At 38.8% G+C, this 19,827-nt stretch overlaps 1 protein-coding gene across 3 annotated transcripts in view; it reads right to left on the bottom strand.

Annotated features, from left to right (window-relative positions):
- cnc (NFE2 like bZIP transcription factor cap-n-collar) overlaps positions 1 to 18,546 on the bottom strand; it is a 45,747-nt gene extending 27,201 nt beyond the window's left edge. The window contains exons 1-4 of one of the 3 annotated variants that reach the window (XM_036818093.3): positions 13,432 to 13,588; positions 11,912 to 12,136; positions 9,420 to 10,778; positions 129 to 404 (exon numbers count right to left, since the gene is read on the bottom strand). In XM_036818093.3, the coding sequence (XP_036673988.3) occupies positions 129 to 404; positions 9,420 to 10,454 (1,311 nt within the window). In that variant the 5' untranslated portion in view covers positions 10,455 to 10,778; positions 11,912 to 12,136; positions 13,432 to 13,588. Of the gene's footprint in view, positions 1 to 128; positions 405 to 5,707; positions 5,859 to 9,419; positions 10,779 to 11,911; positions 12,137 to 13,431; positions 13,589 to 14,266; positions 14,612 to 18,291 lie in introns of those variants that run through there. The other 2 variants (XM_065866279.2, XM_065866280.2) reach the window with 2 other exon arrangements.
- Positions 18,547 to 19,827: the final 1,281 nt, after the last annotated feature.

Here is a 19,827-nt window from a genome sequence, read left to right on the forward strand (position 1 = left end):
AGGTGGTTAGGTTGGTTATAACCCGCCCACTTTTTTATAACTGTTGGATAACCATCACCTCTTTATCTTTATTCAAATATTGTGAAATTCCGTATGTAAATCGTGGAGGGAACTTTGCTTTACTTTACCTTATCTTGCTGAAGCTCCTCCAGAGCTTTCAACTTCTCAATATCGTCGGCAGAGGCGCCAGTAGCCTCGTTATCGGCGTTCACATTGGAGTCCTTGGAACCGCTGGACTCCGACATCGAGGGATCCGAGGACTTGGCCTCATCCTCCAGCTTCGACTTGGCGGTAGAAGCTCCACTATTTCCGCTGGCATAGGAGGCATTGATGATCGCCTCCTGGTCCAAACTGAAGCCCAAATCCACATCCTGCTTGTACAGCACCTCAGCGATCTCACTCTCCTGCAAGCGAAAAGTTCCAGTCAATAAGGTAACACACTCGTATTTCAATGGATATAATATAGTTTTATCAATTGCCAGCACAAATTTCTAACCAGTATGTCCCTATGGATGAACACTCTCATATTCACTGATCCTTTTCAAGGATTGCTTTTCAGTCTATCAACAGATTCGCACTATATGTTTTATCTTGGTTGCGCTTTCAGTCTATCTGGTATTTTGTTTATAATATTCCCGATCTCAATTGTTCGCGACGTCATCCGCATTTGTTAGTTTCCACAGAGAGACTGAAGGCTCCAAGAGTCGGACGAGTCATAGTCCATATTGGGGACCTCGTCCGCTCTTCTTTGCTCTTCCTCACTTTACTTAATATGATAATGTCGATTTACATTTTGCCCCTGCTGATAAAGTGGTTCGGTCTATAGATAAAACTACGTCAGAGCGATATGGATAGCGAAGAACGGTGGGTACTCTATGATGTTGTTGCCTTACTGTTTATGATAAATAAATATAACTTAATTTTCGTAAAGTTAAAGTGTTAAAAGTCGTAAAAACAAGTCTTCATTTGACACATTTTATCTTCCTTTAAGTATTGTCTTAAGGGATGGTGTTCTTCAATATTATGAGAAGTGTTTAACTGGATTTGTTATGTAATGTATTAGGTGACTTAAAATAGAATTTAGTTGTTATAACTCCTTTCAAAAGAAAAATAAACTCTTAAGATTATCTTTATAAAAATATATCATTAAAGTTCCTTCATATCTTAATATCATATCAATTATAAAACTATAAAAGACTATACATTTTATTATAGTCCTTTATTTACACAGTCACCAAGCTACAAGCAACTTTGATTTATAGGAACCAGTTAATAACTTTGATCACCGATAGTGGAAACCTTTAAGAGTTATGATTAAACTTATAACAGCACTCTCTTAAGATATCACATTATGGCTTTTAAAAGATGCTATCATACTGCCTGTCAAGTTTCCAGTGATAAAGCTGTAAAGTGCGGAATAAAACATAAGAACAGGTGTACTATAGGTAGGCAAATAAATGCCCCTACATATACATTCTCTTATTTCACCATTCTTATCAAGCCCACACCATAACTCATAACCCAACGAGCGCTCCCTTAACCTGTGGAAACCTCTCGAAGAGTGCTCGCTCTTCGGACAGCTTTATGTGATCGATAATGTCGACGAATCTTATCAATGGAACACCACAGAGAGCCGGACCGTGGGCGCAAAGTTGGGTGAGGTATAGTATTTATAACGCTGATTCAAAAACGGGGGTTACGGATCTCGGGGGGGCCGGAGCACTCTCTTACGGCGTGCCTTGGGCCCCGGACTTGTTTACGCCGTAGCGAACGACCGACCGGATCTCTTATCGCCCGCCGCCTGCCTCACACTGTAAACAATATTCTGCGGCTATAAATTTTCACCTAAGAGCGCGGGCATACACTTGCCAAAAACTCGAAAGAGAATTGCAAATTCTAAATCGGAAATCAAAGTATTGCAGATCGTTTGTTGTTCGTTCGCCGATGAAGATGTTTGGCCGAATTCTGCCAATTCATGCTGGGGAAGAGAGTGACTAAGAAGAGGAATTCGAGCTCAAATTATAGCGTTAATGATGCATTATTAACGCTGCTGGCCGAAACCACTTTAATCCTTTTCTTTTTTGGCCAAGTCAAGTCGAGTTTGCGAAAGGAAGAAGAAGGCGTTGTCGCCCACACATAAGCCCGGGTAAAACCGTTTGGTTTTCGAGAACAGGTAAAATTCAGAGGTCTTCATAGTGAGGAATAATATTCTTTTGACTCAGGGATAATCACAGGATAATGGCCGACATTAGCAGCACAATTGCTGTTCTGTCAAAAGACTTTTGGATGTTTTTATTAAAATGTGTTTCCTCCATAATTCTTTGATTCTGTTTTTAAGGTTTTTGTTTCGTGTGACATTTTCCCGTAGCATGCATTTTCTTTCCCCATTTCTTTTTCGTTTTTTGGTCGCCCTTCTCGCGAGGCTTTCTTGGACTTTTCCACAGTGGCAACAAAAAGCAATCAATCATTGTGGCCACGCCTATCTCCTGGATTAGTCAGCAGAATATGGCGGCGGCATCATTGGTCTCTGCTGCCGTCTCCCTCGCACTCTCCTGACCCCTGAGAACCATCCGAGGAATTAAGGGCCACTGTGTTGAGCCCAATCAATTGCAGCCGCGCCACCGCTGACAGCGACGTCGACTGAGCAGCTGGCGGAGCGGCGGCAGAGCCAATTCCCCAGGGAGCAAGTGCTCGTAAATACAGTAAAGCATCTACAACTTGAATTAATTTAAAATTTATGAAAATTCACAAAACAAATTTGAGTAAGAAATAAATATATTTAACATTAAATCTTAAAGATGGTTGAACGGGGCTCCTACACGCAGAAAATTAAGAACAAAAAAGTCAGGATCAATTGTTTTACATTTGAGAGTTTGGCTTCCTACTTATGTTCAAGAGTAAACGTTCTTGAAATTAAGACCAAGATTAATTATTATTAAAAAGCAATATAAAGATTTGAGTAAATTTGAGGATCAATTGTTTTAAATTTGAGAACTTGTCTAGTTAGGTAGGTATATTTGAATAAGTAGAAAATTCAAGAGTAAACGTTCTTGAATCCAAGACAAAAATCCTCTCGAGTTTGTTTTTGGAGATTAATTATTATTAAAAAGCAATATAAAGGTTTGAGTATATTTTAGGATCAATTGTTTTAGATTTGAGAATTTGGCTAGTTAGGTAACTATATTTGAATTAGCAGAAAGTTCAAGAGTAAACGTTCTTGAAATCAAGACAAAAATCCTCTCGAGTTTGTTTTTGGAGATTAATTATTATTAAAAAGCAATATTAAGATTTAAGTAAACCTTTTATAATAATTATTTTCTTTATCAGAGTTATTAACAATGGAGTTTCCAAAAAGCAACAAATAGATGCCCCACTGTACTTGAATGTGTGCTGCTGTGCGTTGCGCATGTTCGGTAAAAATGAGCAATTAAATTGAGCAGAGGAAAGAAGAGGGTTTCGGATCCCAACAAAAACCCAAAAACCGAATCCTCCCCTGCTGGCATTTCATTAATATTTTTTCCCCATTTCGGGGGGTTGTTCCATAACATGCACATAGAGGTGTGCGGGTATATAGCTATTTATGGCCGTTGATTGGAAATTTTGCTTTTAATTAAACTTTAAAGCAGAGTTGAATGAAATTTTATTTTCTTTGGCGGGGCAACGAAAACAAAAGGGTCAACTAAGATATTTTCCCTCTGTTTTTAAAAGAAAGGTGCTTTTTTCTAAGTAAAATAAATTGTTCACCTATTCAAAAATTTCTTATCATTGTTATTAAATTGGACTTCTTACGGTGTAGCCAAGTTAAAGTTCTTATCGGTTAGGGTCGAAAATACGACCTTATCTTGTACTTATAGAATTTTGCGTAATACGTGACGGTTTAACAGGTTCGAGAGGCACCAGGAATATGTTTATATGTTAAAAGTTGGAATTCCTAAGAGATCCTTTATAAAAAGGAATAAACATGAGATGAGAGAGTTTAATGAACTTCAATACTTTCTACAAGTGTTACCCTTCCAACGGTTTATAACCTTAACCTTGATCGATATGTATGTATGGTCATATTTATGGGACAATTCTTATCGCTAGGGCCTGGGCCGGGGAAACTCTCTCCGTGACCTTGTAGTGTTCACTTTTAGTGCTGAACTTTTAAATTCCGCAAACGACACGTGGGCCGCTCTCGAGACAACCATTTGAATGAGCGGCCGGACGGGCGACTGACGAATTCAAGCATTGATAAGTGGCGATAAGAGGCGGGAATTTTATACCTGCACTACAGAGTTCGCTTTAGAACTGAGTAATGCTTTAATTCGGGCAGCAACATCTGATCCACGACAATCAATCAAGAAGTTTTATTGTTGCGCCCCCCAAGAAGCATCACAATATTGACACTTGTAACCGTTTGTGGCGGCAATTAGTCCGCTTAACTGAGCCGATTTTTACCATTAACCTGACCACAGAACGCCGACGCATAATGTACAAAATGTTATAGCAAGATAAATGAGTTTCTGATCCTGCAGGGGCGGCAAATGATGAAAGTCGAGTGAAAGCAAAAGAAAGTAAGCGAGAGGAAGGTAAAGAACAGGGACGGACGAGAGAGTTTTAAAAGGAAGGCAAGGAAGGGAAAGGCTCCGGTTAGCAAGAGTCATTAATAAAGCCTCGGCGAAAAGATTTTTCTGATGACACCTGAACTGACAGCGCAGCACGAACCGAGAGATCACTTCAGCCTCGCATCTGTGGGATACAAATGCAAAGGCAAGATGCAAGATACAAAATCTACAAGATCGGAAAGAAGGGAGTTCGGAGATCTGAGATCGCAGAGCGGCTAGCAGCAAGTGTGGCGCATATTAATCATGAGCTCGTCAAGCCCTCAGAAGACTTTGCCAGATTGTGAATTGTATACCACCAACAAAGCCGACTTGTATCTGTATGTATACATACAACGCACTCGTATCTGAGGGATTGCTCAAGCCACGTTCTCAAGTGTCCTGTTTTTGCGGTTTGCGTTTGCAACAACCCCACAATGGTTAACTATCAGGCCTTAATAACAGTTCATTTGTGTCATCCAAACGGTTTTCCCTGCAATTATCAATTTCAATTCGAACTCAGCTCGGTTTCCCCCCCCTGTTCACCTTATAATCAATTTGACATCTGAACTTTTTGCTCAATGAATAAACACTTAAAGAACTATTATCTTCTTTTAAAATTTTAATGTAATACTTATATCATTTTACCTACTTTTTGATAGAAATTTGATTTTAAAGATTTGTGTAAATTCTGTTTTGCAATTTCTATCACTAAGCCATTTTTTTTTTAGGTTTTAACCTCTTTATTTTCGAAAAGTGTATGGCAGGGCACTTGGCAGAAGTTCGCGAACCATAATTAACGGTATTTAATTATGGAAATTAACCAACAAACTTGGTGGGAAACAAAACTTTAGGCAAACAAAAAAAGAAAAGAAACACAAAATATATACGTAGAAACACTTATATCCAAATGCTTCTTCATTGCTTCTTTGGCTCAGGGTAATTAAGTGGGGAAAATGCAACGTAATTACAGGCAAATTATTTTTCAATTTGCAGGCTTTACATATATTTCGCTTTTTTTTTCTTTCTTTTTTGCCTACACTTTGCACTGCGGCCATGTGAATAGAAAGTTTATTCCCAGTAAACACAGATTAATGGCTAGATATAGGAAGTTGGAGACAGACCGCTAGGTAAATGTGCATATATTTGTACTCCTCGTTGAGACACATTTTGTTCGGCAATTGAAAATTGATTTCCGCTTGATTTGTTGTTGCTGAAAGGGCGATCCACACGATTCGGGTAAACGTATTCACTGTAAATCGGCATAACGCAGACTGAAACTTTCGTTGGGTTGCGCTCGAGAATGTCTGGGCTCGCGGCTGATTAGCAGTTTCGAGGGGCTCATAAAAAATATATTTTTTTTCTTTGATTAATTTCGATTGATAAAGTTTGTTTTGCACGAATTTCGAAAAGTTGAAACCAGCAACCAGCGACTGATAAGCCCTAGGCAACCCAAATCAAGTGGCAGGCAGACAACAAGTACAACCTTTGAAAGAGATTGCTTTATCAGCAATTGAAATTCCCAATCTACTATTGCGTTATCAAAATTTAAATTTCGATTTAAATAGTAAGCATTTTGAAATTTCGATTGCAACGACGATTCATATCGATTTAAAAAAGCTTGTTGGGTTTGTAACTCTGCTAGCGATAGGTTGCGGTCTTTACTAAGCAGCTTTTGAGTCCGGGGTGAAAATTTTGTTTCCTTGGCAACAAATGTTGCTGGCGGTGAATTTGCTGACTGAGGTGAAGAGAGCCGGCTGAATGTGAAGGGAAATGCAAAAAGTGTGGTGTGTAAGAAATGCCGGCAAATCAGCTGTTTTTCCACTTTGGTTTTGTTTTCAAGTTTTCTTTGCCCACAGCCTTTACCACCCCCTTTTCACACGCACACTCGCACACAGTTGCACTGAGATTAGAAATGCATTACAACAGTAAGAAGTGACTTAATAATGGAAAACGAGATACATAGATTGAAAATAACTGAGATCTTATATCTTATTTATGACCCAATTGAAAAAAGGAACATATTAATATGCCCTAGAAACTATAAAACATAAATTAAATTAGATAAATATTTATAAAGATAAAGCAGGTCAATGTAAAACAAATACAAATTTCTAAAATCATACTAAACCATTATGCCTATCAAGAATTTATAATCGTTATAAAGTCGTACATGTATTAAATGCATCAAAACTTCTTTAAACCCTATACCAAATACTATATACCGAAGTTCAACGAATCTTTCCGCTTGCTTTTAGCGAGTTTTATTCCATTCTTCCGAATCTCAATCAAAATGCGAGACCGAGACCCCAAAAATAACACCCAATCAAAACAAAAAATAAATAAAAAAATCGCTGACCGTGTGTATATATATAAACGAATGAGTTAAAGCGAAACGTTAAAAGCTACAAAGCTTGGTAGATTCGCAATTAGTGGAAAGACAGCGAGGTAGACGACATTCAACAAAGTAGAGTTTTGAGTTTTTCGCTTCACCTGGTCGCCATAGTGTGTGTGATGAGGTCACACATACGCACTGTGGCGACCTCTCTCACCGGAGATATAGAGATACAGATGGAGAAGTACTGATCTTTGGAGAGCGAAGGTGACACATCCACTAATTACACCTGTCCAAGATGGATGGTTCTTTGTGGGGGAACTGTGTACAAAGACAGCTTGCTTTTCTTTCTTGTTACCATATTCGTTTATGGAATAATTATGGCGAGCAGCTGGAACTAGTTGCAATCACCAAACAAGAACTATTATAATCTATGGATTCAGATCTGGAAATACCCAGTAATTGTTAAGTTTTCTTACCAACAAAGAAATTTATATGAAAGATTTCATAGGTTCTAATCATCTCAGTTCAGGAAATCTTCACTAAGATACCATATTAAGTATATATAACATAAGACTAAATAAGAATACCAAACAAGAACTATTATTATCTATGGATTCAGACCTTAAACTACACAGTAATTGTTAAGTTTTCTTCTACAAGAAATTATATTACCAACAAAGATATTTATATGAAAGATTTCTTCAGTTTAAAGCTTCTCAGTTCAGGAAATCATCACTCAGATATAATAAGTAGAAAAGATGATCAAACATTCAAAGAAACAATTAATCATCCTCATCAAAGTTAAAGAACAAAGGCAAAAATAAAACATGAATCGCTATCGCTTCGAAGATTATGCAATGCGAATGCCGAATGCATCTAATTAGATCATATCAAAAGCACATACTTATGTCTTCTATATGCTGCCTGCCTGGCTCTCAAGAACATACAGTCGTCAGTCAGAGCAAAAAATAAAACCGTCATCGGCCGAAATGGAAAACATTCGTGACATGTTGGAACAACAAAAACGAATTGCAGGCAACCCAAGTGTACAACAACAAAGAGCTGAATAAATCGAAAATAACACCGAGTTAGTCATCTCGCTCCTGTCTCGGCCAAGTATAAATATTTATGCATATTTAAATTGCAATTTTGCAAAACGCACAACGCAGCACCAGAGTGTAAAAAAACAAATAATGAAATCTCCTGCCTGTATTGCCGCACATTTGTCGCCGACATTCAATTCGATTTCGTTAAAAATAAATAAAAATCGAGCACAAATCTGATTCATATCTATAAATTCGCATGCACATAGATGGCGATCGTAAAGCCATTAAAACGATTTAACAAATGAATGACCCCCTAAATGGAAAGTGCGTTTTTTTACGATCTAAATATACCTTTAATTCAAAGTCTGATTTATAAGCCCCTCGTTAGTATGCAGTCTCCTTTACAGATTTAATAAGCAATTAATTAATTACTTAATTGAATTTTAAATTTTCACAAAAATCCCCATTTTTGCCTTATATTAAATTATCTTATTTGTTTTTTGGCATCGTTGTTGTTTCGCAGTTAAATGGTTTTTGCGCATTCGAAGCGTTTAATGACCTAATTGCTGCTTGTTTTGTGTGTTTGCATATAATATGTGAACTTTAGGACCGAAAGACGGTGAAAGTTGTTGCGCACGGTTCGAAGAATTAAGCCAAACAAAAGATAAGTCTTTTCTTCTAAAAGATACTTCTTGAAGATTAATGGAAACAAATGGGAATTAGTAAATCAGCAAAGCAACATCTAATTTCCTATATCGATTTCCAATAATCTGTCAATTAAAGGAATCAGCATTCTTGTAAATCATGATAAAGCCTCGCAGATTGACAGTGTGTGAGTGGATAACCGTGGCAACAGTCATGCTGATGTGTAAACAAAGTTAGGACCCTTATCTGCTGATAAGGCAACAAAGTGCCATACTCATTCGCAGGGTGACCAATCATGGCAGAAAGCCACATTTGAATATCGATTGGTTTTAGGGGAAACCTACAAACTATAATTATAAAGAAAGCTATCCAAAAAGACCAGTTAGAAATGGAGAGGAGGCCAGGGAAAGAACCCCAGAGCTGCACAAAGTAAGCGTAGACGGGAATGGGTCAAGCGATAGGTTCGCCAATCTTCATTAGCAATGCAAAATGCTTTTTTTTATTGAGAAACACTGCTTGATAATGAGCACAACACACACCGAAGCACACTCTGCAGGTGGTGCCATTTGAGAGCCTTCTAATCAGTCAAATCAAAGTCATTCACAACTACACTCGGAAAAAACGAGGGACAGACGATGCGAATTTAATTAGAAACCCTGACCTAACTCATTGTTAAGGAAATAAAAATAAATATATACGAAAAGTTCTTAACCAACACAAGATCTTATATACTTTTCAGTTTAAATTAAACCAACCTTAGCTCAAAATACTTGAATTGGGTTTTTTGTTTTAGTGTTTTGGGGTTACCTCCTCGTCATCTCCGATTTCCACCTCGTTAGCAAAGGTGGCACTGCCGAAGGGCTCGTCGGTGGTCAGACCCTCCACCTCGCAGGCATTGGCCACTCCGCCAGTCAACTCGCCCTCGTAATCCTCTTCCTCTTCGTGTCCAAACAGTCGACCCAGATACAGGCTCTCCTCGCCATCCTCATCACTCCTTCCGGCCGAGTTATTCGTGACACTGCCCAGGTTCCTGGGATGTGGGGTGCTGTCGTTGAGGGCGGCATCGCTCAGGGGCGTGGCACTGCCGCCGGTGAAGCCATGGAGGAGTGCGGCCAAACTGAGATCCAAATGCGAACTATTCGGTGGCTGTTGCTGGCCATCCTTAAGAGGTAGATTTGCATAGGGACTGGCCTGCAGATTCAAATCATTGTAGTCATGGAGATCCGCTAGATTCTGCTCCCAAATGGAACGCTGATCCGGCAGCAAATGTGGCGACAGAAAGATGTCCATTTCTGGGGTTGGATGCAGCAACGTATGGTTCGTATTTCCAGCTGCCAACGAGGCGGTATCAATGTGAATCTCTCCCAATCCAGAGCCACCAGTTGGACCACCGGACGTGGGGGCACCACCTGTACCAACCACCACCGAACTGGCAGTGGCTCCAGCACTATTACTCTGCACATCCTGCAGAGCTGCCGTCTGGACACTACTATTCCCGGTGGTGTTGTGCAGATTCATCACAAAGGTGCTGCCATTGAAACTGGGGGGAAACTTGTATTCCCCCATTCCGTTTCCCACGCCTCCTAAAGCAGGGTCATCATCGAAGTTCAGAAGGTCCTCGATCCGGGGACTCAGTCCCTTTCGATTTCCATACGGGTTTTGATCCATATCCAGTCGATGGACCGAGCGTAGCATCTCCAGCTCCCATCCATCGCCATGGGTGCCCAGTTCCAGCTGCGAATCCCAGCGATGGAGCAGGTAATCCGGATTGTACTGCAGCAGACTCAAGGCCAAAGCCAGCTGCAGCATTTTCATGGCGTACGATTTTTTGTTTGAGATCATTGTTGTTGCCCGAAGAGGTCGCAGTCTATGAGAGAATGGGTGCGTGGGTGTCTTCTGAAGTCCGTAGACCGTATTTGTTCCCCCGCCCGCCTCCTCCTCCTCTGCAGCTGCTGTTGTTGGTGTTCTCCGTCCCGGACAACAGCTCTACGGCTGCGTCGTCCGGGATCTATGCGTTCAATGACGTCGCCTTGCCCCGCCTTCCTTCCGGCCTCCTCTGCGTTCCGAAATCTGCGCAAAACCAACTGAAAATTCGCAATTTCCACCGCCTTTCCCCGATTTTCCAATGCTCTTCGCTTTTAATTGATGACTGTCCTCGTGTTCTTTCTGTAAGCAAATCAAGATGTGACAACAAATAGAATGGAATTAGTAAGCATAACGATTTGTTAAGTATATTTAGTGTAATATGTATATGTGCTGTTGATGCATGGCCATATATGCGGTTTGAATGCTAAATGAAAATGCTTTTGTTTTCGAGTGGATCGGCCTTTGTGTTTGCCATTCGATTTTATAAAGCACTTAGCACGAGGAAATGCGCCAAAGAAAGTTTTATTTCCTGGGCGATATTATCTTGTGTTTAAGATTCCTAACACTTTGCTGGGAAGTCTGCTTATCTCCATTGTTTTCTAAGGAAATTATATATGAGTATGGACTACTGTCTTATAGTTATATAAATAAAGTATTCGTAAAGTATTAACAGAAACAAATTTAATATTTTGTTTAATATTCTATTTTATTATTTACTGAAGAAACAAAAAAGAAAAATTTAATAAATATATGATTATATCATAGTAAACTCATTTGAAGAAGGTTTCTTTAATTTTTGAATTAATAAAACCTCAATAGAGGTGCAGGAAACCAAAGTGGATAGCCTAGAAAGGCTGATGATGATGACCTTTAGCACTAGACTTTGGTTAGTTCAATATTCACGGACAATTAAGCGGGTCAAGAATGGAAACCGAAAATGGAATCGTCCGAGATTTGTTTATCCTTGTTTGCTATCCCAAATCAGTTTCATATCTACAACGCATTAAATATGCCCATCCTGTACACCACCCCCTTTCCAGGGTGGGTTAACAGACAAGAACCGCCCACCCAAAAAAGAGGAAGCGGAGTGGGAGGAGGAAGGAATGACCCAGACCCAGACGAAATGGCTTTGAACTTGAACTTGTTCAAGGTCTCTCGCGAGCGTTTGAAATGTGCGCAATGCCAAGTGAAACACCCAATTCAAGGACGGCCAAAATAATGTGCGAGATTTGTTAGAGGTCCGATATAAACTTTCTTTGTTTAAAGATAACAATTAATTTAAAATAAAAAAAGATTAAAAAACAAAACTTTGGCTCAATTCTCAATGAAAAGGTGTGTGAAAGAGAGAGGGAGATGACGCATGCATGTGCGTGCAAGAGGGTTCTATGTGTGTGTGTGTGGGAGTGTTTGTGGGTGTATTGCAGTGCACTCACCTCAAATTTTTTTTGGATGATGAGAGCCGACTACAACGGTAAAAAAGCTGCGGCGCAGTAAATGTTCTCCTTGTTGTTGTTGCTTGATCTTCTTTTCTCCACAGCTGCTTCTTCTTCGCTGCACACACAATGGTGAATGATGGTTTATTGTTTACCGTTTCACTTTCTTGCAGCCCCTTATTTGTTTATGTTTCACTTTCTTTCTTCGATTTTTACTTTTAATTGCTGCAAAACACGCGTTTAATTTATTTTATAACTTAAGATTTCTATGTGGTTTATGGGCGTCCTTGAACTTTCTCTTGGCCAACTTATTTGCAATTAATTGCCATTAATTATTTATAACAATTGGCATTTAATATATGACAGCTTCTTTTTCGCCGTCTGCTACGCACTTTCGTGTGAGTGTGTGTGCGTCGTGTTTGGAGTGGTGAAATCGTCACTTTTTTTTAACCCTAAAATGGTACCTACTTATTTTTATTGCAGTTTTGGGCTACTTGTTAATATATTAAACTAATATCATTAAAAGCCATTAGAACTTTAATCAAAAGTAAGTTATTTGTTATCCGAAATATGTAAGTGAGATTGTACTTTTGAGAACTTTATTTAAAAAGTTGTATTAAAAAATCAAATTCAAGACCACACAGCATTAAAAATAAGCTAACCCATCAAGGGTTAATACAAAAATATTTTCGCTTCGGTTGTTGTTTTTGCACTGCCTAATATTTTCGTGTGTTTTGCTTGCACATCGTTTTTTATTCCTTTGTTTGCTTTTATCGCCCCTTTCTCGTCTCTCGCCACTCTCTCTGTCTGACTCACACACCAAAAACAAAAAGGCACGCACACAGGTTGAAGCATAAAAACTGCTGTTTTTTCTTGCCAATTCCAATTCCGCTTGTGCTCACAATTAATGCAATTAATTAAATGCAAAGTGATTTAATTTTTACGGAGAAGAAAATCACACACGGAGCAGTCGGAGGAGACACGGAGAGCAAAACAAATTGTGAAACCGCGAGGTGGAAACTTCGAGAACGAGCGGAGAATAACCGGCAACAGCATTTCAACCTTCGCTCTGCACTTTGCATCAACAAATTATTTATCAAATTGCTGGTTTTTGTTCTTTATTTTACATGATTTTTTTCGATTGCATTCTGTCAGCTGAGCGCGAGAGAGAGAGAGTGAGAGAGGGAGACTGCGCGCGTGAGCGAGAGGGGCCGATTGCTGAATAACTGTTGTTGCTAGCCTGTTGGTCGTTGTTGTTCAACTTTAACCCACCACCGCCGCAATGAATTGCATTTATTCAGTGGGGCATGCAACATTTTACGCGTAGTTTAAGTCGCAACTAAGATTCTTTCATTTGTTGTTCCGGCACAAACACACAGACAGGCAGACACCAGCACGCACACACACAAACACTTTCAAGCGGCGTGTACTTCGCACTTTTCGCATCTTCGTTCACTGTTATTTGGCAAATTAGCGCCGCGTCCGCTTTGCTGCTCTCTTTCGGCAGCAGCCGTACCTACGTGGTGGGCTTAAAACGTGTTTGTTTGTCAACTTTTGGCAATTTCTCCGCCGTCGATATCGCTCGCGATTTTTTGCTCCCAAACAGAAACGTCTGTTCAGCGAAGTCTGTGCTTTCGCAGTATTTTCGTGGTCACACCGGATAAGTCTAAGGTATGGAAATTCACCACAGGCCAAAGCTCTGTATGTAGTGTGACCAAGCGCGACCAGCTCGATTTCCCCCTGTGGTGGGTTTCGCTGGGTAAACAGCTTTTGAACTTAGTGCGAAAATGTAGAAATGTAGAATGTATCTTAAATATTTACCTTATATTATATATCGCATATCTGTTTTATAATGCCGTATATATAAGGTTCAATTAATACAAGTTTACATTTAAACTAAACAATCTGCTTCTGAATGGCGCCACAGGCTTAATCGTACATATGTAGATGAGATGTAAATTTACAAGCTTTGGACACGTGTCCATTCAAATTCTTCAATTTGCATAATGATTAAAGGGTACCCCTACTAAATTGTTAATTTTCAAAGTCCATAACGTGTAATATTACAATAAATTCTGTAATAACACTTAATAGAGTATCATTAAATTTACTAGAAGATATACATGATAAATTGATAAAATTAATAAAACAACAGTGTACCTATCAAAATGTAGGATTCATAAACAAATACAGAAATTCAATTTACCTAACGGCCCACACATAGAATTCAATTAAGATTGATGGAGGCTATTTCGAGATATAATACGTCCTGAAAAAGATCTTTAATGCCTGACCTGGGACCATTTGTGCTGGCTGTTCGATGTAGTAATCAAACCCATCCCCGACTTTACTTACCAGAGTGGTAAAATGGAAGCCACCGCGCCAAATGTTATTCTTGGCGTTACCCGGGGTCGTCGATTGTGGGGTGGGCGGGGTCTCCAGAGAGGCTGGCGTGGGCGTGGTCAGATCAGCGGGCGTGGAAGCCACAGTGGGCTTTATCAACTTGGTCAATTTCGAGGGCGGTCCAATGGGCACCCGCACGGTAACGGTGACCTTCTTGGGATTCATTTGTAACTGGGTCTGATGGTAGGTATCCTCGATGTCCTTGGCCGGGGACAGGGATTGCAGCCGGGGTAGGTCCTCCATGTCGATCATGATTGCTTATCAGCCGGCACAAATGGTGATGAGTCAATATGTCAACTGGAACGAAAGTGAATGCCGAATATACAGATAAGGACGGGTCGATTTTTATGGCCTGGACTCGCAAGAAGTCAATTTTTTCGAAAGGAAGGGACAGCACCGAATCGAAATTTTCTTAATAGATACAGCTAAGTTTTTGCTTTAACTTGAACTTTTTAAATTTAACAACCCAGAGTGTGTTATTTGAATAACAACCAATTTATTTAAACATTTTAAAGTGTGTAAGATTTATAGTTTTCTCTTTATATAAGTATATTGTAATCTTCCAAGTTAATTTAGTTAATATTAATGGCTAGTTTAAGTCATGCCGTTACTACGGGTTAATTAGCTAACATTTTTATAATTCCTCCGAAAATGTCACTAATTTCGATCTTTTTATCAGGCTTTCACTGTAACGCCGCTATAAATACTGATAAGCGGGCTTCGATTGCCGGAATTCTAAATAGAGGTATAGCACACTTAAATGGATTGTTTATTTCTTGATTGCGTTTTGGCATTTATAAGAAAGATTACACACATTCACATGAAAGCAGACGTAGATAAGTACAGTGGATGCCCAACAACAACAACAGCACCGAATAGAAAAAGATAACCATGCGAAATCGGCATTAATTATCTATCACTTGATATGGAAACCTAGTATTGAATATCAGTAATCATAATGGGTTCTCCTGTACGGGACTTATCAATGTACAGTGGGCCCTGCCTTTAGAGCATTGAAATTTCATCAGCCAATGTTTGAACACTGGATTTTCCGATTAGATTGCGACCATAAATGAATCATAAAACAAAAGCAATTGGTTTCGCTTCTAAATTGTGGGAACCTGTTGTGAGTCGAAGTTCTGAAAATGATTGATAAGACGGGGATTATAGGCATTGAAGAATTTACTTTCTTTTATAATCATTAGTCAATAAACCAAAATTGAGTCCCTGACATTAATGAGTTCAATTTAAAAGCTTATAAAAAACGTAAATCAATACTTTTTTTTATGTTGTTCAAAACCATATTTGTTATTTATGTATAGCCCCACATGACATTATAGTCATAATTATATTATTTATTTACCTAACTATTCTTTCTATAATTTTTTGACCTTTGACTATCTGATTCTTAATACGCCTGTTGTTCTTTGTTTTACATCTTGATATCTGTTAACTTATAAAACTGACAAGCCTGTAACACGTGTGCCTAACTATATGTTTTACTACTCAAGTATTTCTACTTTTAATTAAGTCCCCCCAGAAGTTAAAAAAACTACAAGGCACAACTCAGCCAATCAACATCCAAGCCAAAACGTATTAATAGTAGTTTAAACAGTACTAGGTTAAATGGAATTATAGCTAAATTTATGGTTTCTGGGAATCCCACATTGCCGCCTTGAATAATGGTCAAAGTTAACAATTCGGAAACGCTGTGATCTCTGGCTGGTTGCCATGACTCAACCAACCGAACGTGCGAAAAAATAAAACAAGTACCCTGCGAGTACAATTCGACGGCTCAGAGCTATACTGTTTTTGAAGATGAGGTACTTGACAAGAAGCGGGCGAGAGAAAACAATTAAAAAAAGGGGAAAAACGGTGGCTGGGTACAAAAAGTCTGCTAACAAAAGTCTGGCTAAATAAAAACTGGAAATGAAAGTTGTAAGATACAAAGTGCGTTTTAGAACTGAGAATTTTTGGTATCGAAATGCTTTAATCCAAGCTTATAATTTAAGAGTTTAGGAAAGTATTACAGAATTATTGATTGTGGGGTAAATAATACCCAACAACATAAATATATCAAACTACCATTGTTAGTGAAAAAGCTTGTAGAATAAGTCCAATTAAAAAATTTGAATGATTTATAGTAACAAGTTAATTGACTTGTCAAGTGGGTATGATATAAGATAGTTATCAATTGTATTCAATCAATATAGTCAGATTGACTCAAGATTATCGGATATTTAGCTAAATTTAAATCCATGTAAGTATGTTGTAGACTTTGGACCTGTGCCAAGATAAATACTAGAACAAATATCTTTTACAGCTCCAAATTATGCAAATCATCCTGGTCCAGGTTTTTATATTTATAAATAGTGAAATCACAACGCAAACTTGGTTAATATCGAACGGTTTTTTCCCCGAATTCAAGTCAACATTGCAAATCTGTTCGGATCGAGAAAATAAAAACAAAACCAGTTTTTTAAGGCTTTTTTATGGGTACACTCTAACAACAAAGAAGATCAGCTTTCTGTCTCAGATAGTCGTAGATCAAAGAAATCAAAGAAAAATTAACATCGAAATTGGGAAAGACATCATAAGAAATTTGGAAAATATACGATCTTACAAATTAAAATTTTTTATAATGAGTTAAAGTTCTTTCAATGTGTTTATGGTTAAGTAAACACTTTTCTGGATTTTATAGAAATTTAAATTATTGTTACTAATTTCTTTCGTTGAACAATAATTTTTCAATATCCCTAGAAAAGCTTTCTTTGTTTTCAAGTACTTTTCTCAAACAAAGCTAGAGTATTGACAATATCGTTAGGTGTAAGTCAATTTTCCCGTCTTGATTTTAATAAATACCCCTTGTTGTTGCTTTCGCCACCGACTGAGGCTGTCGTTTGATGCCTTGACGCAGTTTATAATTTAAATCAACGCTGGGCATAATTAAAACTCGGAAAAAATGCGAGAAAAAATGTGAGAAAAAATCTAAAAACAAATAATCAAAGTTCAAAACAAGCCTCAGTTCGGCCGATATCGAGTATTCCTTGCCCGAACACACAGTACATATTGATTTTAGCAATTACCTGAGAAAGACGCGTCAACAGGTGAGTGAAAGAGGGAGAGGGGGAGAGAGTGGGGGTCAGAGAAAGAGATGGGGAGAGACACCAAGTCCGTGTCTAGGGATCGTCATGCAGTTTGACTTTTTAATTCGCGTGGGGGGCTATAATAATAACAAGCTAACGAAAATGTCGTGACAAAGTCTTTAGAAGCTACCGCACATAATAACAGATTGGGCCACTCAATTGGGGGCTTAGTTACTATTTAGGTATATGTTTTTTTGGTAAACACTTTTGTATTATGGCTGGGGGCCCCTCAAGCGTAACTCAGTCACTTGATTGTTTCCAATAATATTAATTGTTGGAGAGCTTGGTGAACTTTCATTATCATTATCATTATCATTAGGAAAAACACACACACAGTCAAGCAGTTAATGTAAATATTTATATGGGTATAACACTCGGTATTTTTTTCTTTATTGTTGAAGAGCAATCCATAAAGAGAGCCTAAGAGAGAACGAACACTGATGACCACATGCCGGTAAATTTATGCGAAATATTTTGTTTGTGCGCAAAATTTCCACAGAAATGTATATATTGTATAAACTACTATTAGCAATGTGGAAGAGCGAGAGAAAAGGCGGAGGTTCTATCCAAAAGTTTACTATTAAATTGAACTTGTTGATTAGGTCGAATGGCTAGAATGCCAAACACACAGATACACACGCACACTGGGGCAAACACGCGCACTCACACTCACACACCAGGAAGTCATTTCCCCAGGGGGAGGTGGGCTGGGGGGTAAAATTAACTCGACGGGCTTAACGACGCAATTGTTGTGCCCCTCCAACTGTCCAGCATTAAATGTAATTATTTCGCACCCGTAACTTTATTTTATTTAACTAACTTCTCTTTTACCTAGGCTTTAAACCTTTTGGTTGTTGTGGTTTTGCTTTAAGGCTATTTTGTTTAGCCCGTTGTTGTTTTTAAACACAGATTTTTTGGCGCGCCACGCTCGAAACACTTGTTATTTTAGCTGCTGAAGAGAGCTACGTCAGATATTACGTATACGACGTGTGGTACACTTAAGAGCATCCAAAACATCAGCTGGTTGGGGGGTCACAAAGAGAGGGGGCAAGGGCGGTACGGTAAGTGAGCGAGCGAGTAGCTAGTAGATTGTAATTCACTGAACGGCTGTTCAAAAAACACTGACAAAAACTCTGAAAAGCCGATGGTCGACGCTCGGCGTTTCAGCTGTTTGCGTCGACAGTAAAACAGAGAGAGAGAGCGAGAAAGAGAGCGAAAGAGAAGGAGGAGCAGGCGGGCGGGAAGCGAGGAGAAAGAGATGGGGCTAGAGGCCCCAATCGCCGGGCAGAACTGGCTGATAAAAACGAGCAGATAGCGCAGGGCAAGTGCGCTGTCGCTGTCGGCGCCTCTGTCTCCGCTCCCACTGTTCCTGTTGTTGTTGTTCTATTGAGCGTGGGCTTCTTAATTGATCCGCTAACACACCTGTGCTATTCAAACGACATCTTCCGCCTGGCGGCGCCAATTCGTTGGGGCCCTGAATCACAGCTTTTGTCGCAAGTTTTGCCCTATTTAAAGACTTATATTGATCAGCGCACGCTTATCACTGCCACTGGTGTGACCAAAGCGCTGTATAAGTCGATCAGAGTGACCAGCGTTTAATATGCATGTACAAAGTCATGCATTTAGGAACAAATAGCATAACAGAAATAGATATTTGCAAAATAAAGAACTTGTTTCTGAAAAGAAGATCATAATCAAATAATACAAATGACGTTTAAAAAATACTCAATACAAAAATGTTTAAATATAACTATTAAAAACACTAATCAGGTTATTAAGATATTCAAGCCTTCTCTACATCCGTTCTCTTAACAAAGTATTGTTAGCTCTTGCAAAAGCCAAAAAGAGCAGGTTATCAAAGCCGAATAAAATGTATAGATTAACTAAAGTGTTTTCGTTAGATGTTATTGATTAGAATATAATTAGCCTACCAACCGGCATTCTTTACAAAACGAACTATAAAACTGGTTTTATTGTGAAATGTTGATATGTAGCCTTTTCTATCAAAAAAGATAGATCTATAAATAATACATTTCCTATATACTTAGTCGGTTTTATTTCCAGGGAACCTGGAGCTGAGTCCCAAATCAAAATGTGGTGATTACCAAATCGGTGAGCATTTCCGGAGCTTTCCTGTGGTCCCAAAAAAAGAAAATTGACATCAAACTATACGAGTTCCAACAAAAGCACCGCGGGTGCAAAGCAATACAGTCCATAAAGTGTATTACACTAAATTATTCGCGATAATATCAGGCCAATAAATCGAGTTCTTATCTCTGACATTTATACTTTAAGCTTAGCTGGTGATATTTGGAAGGACACGTTGGTCTTTAATGTTAAAGTTCGCTGAAAGGTAGATAGATAAAT

Source organism: Drosophila suzukii, chromosome 3 (assembly GCF_043229965.1).
Source record: "Drosophila suzukii chromosome 3, CBGP_Dsuzu_IsoJpt1.0, whole genome shotgun sequence".
NCBI classification, from domain to species: Eukaryota; Metazoa; Arthropoda; class Insecta; order Diptera; family Drosophilidae; genus Drosophila; species Drosophila suzukii.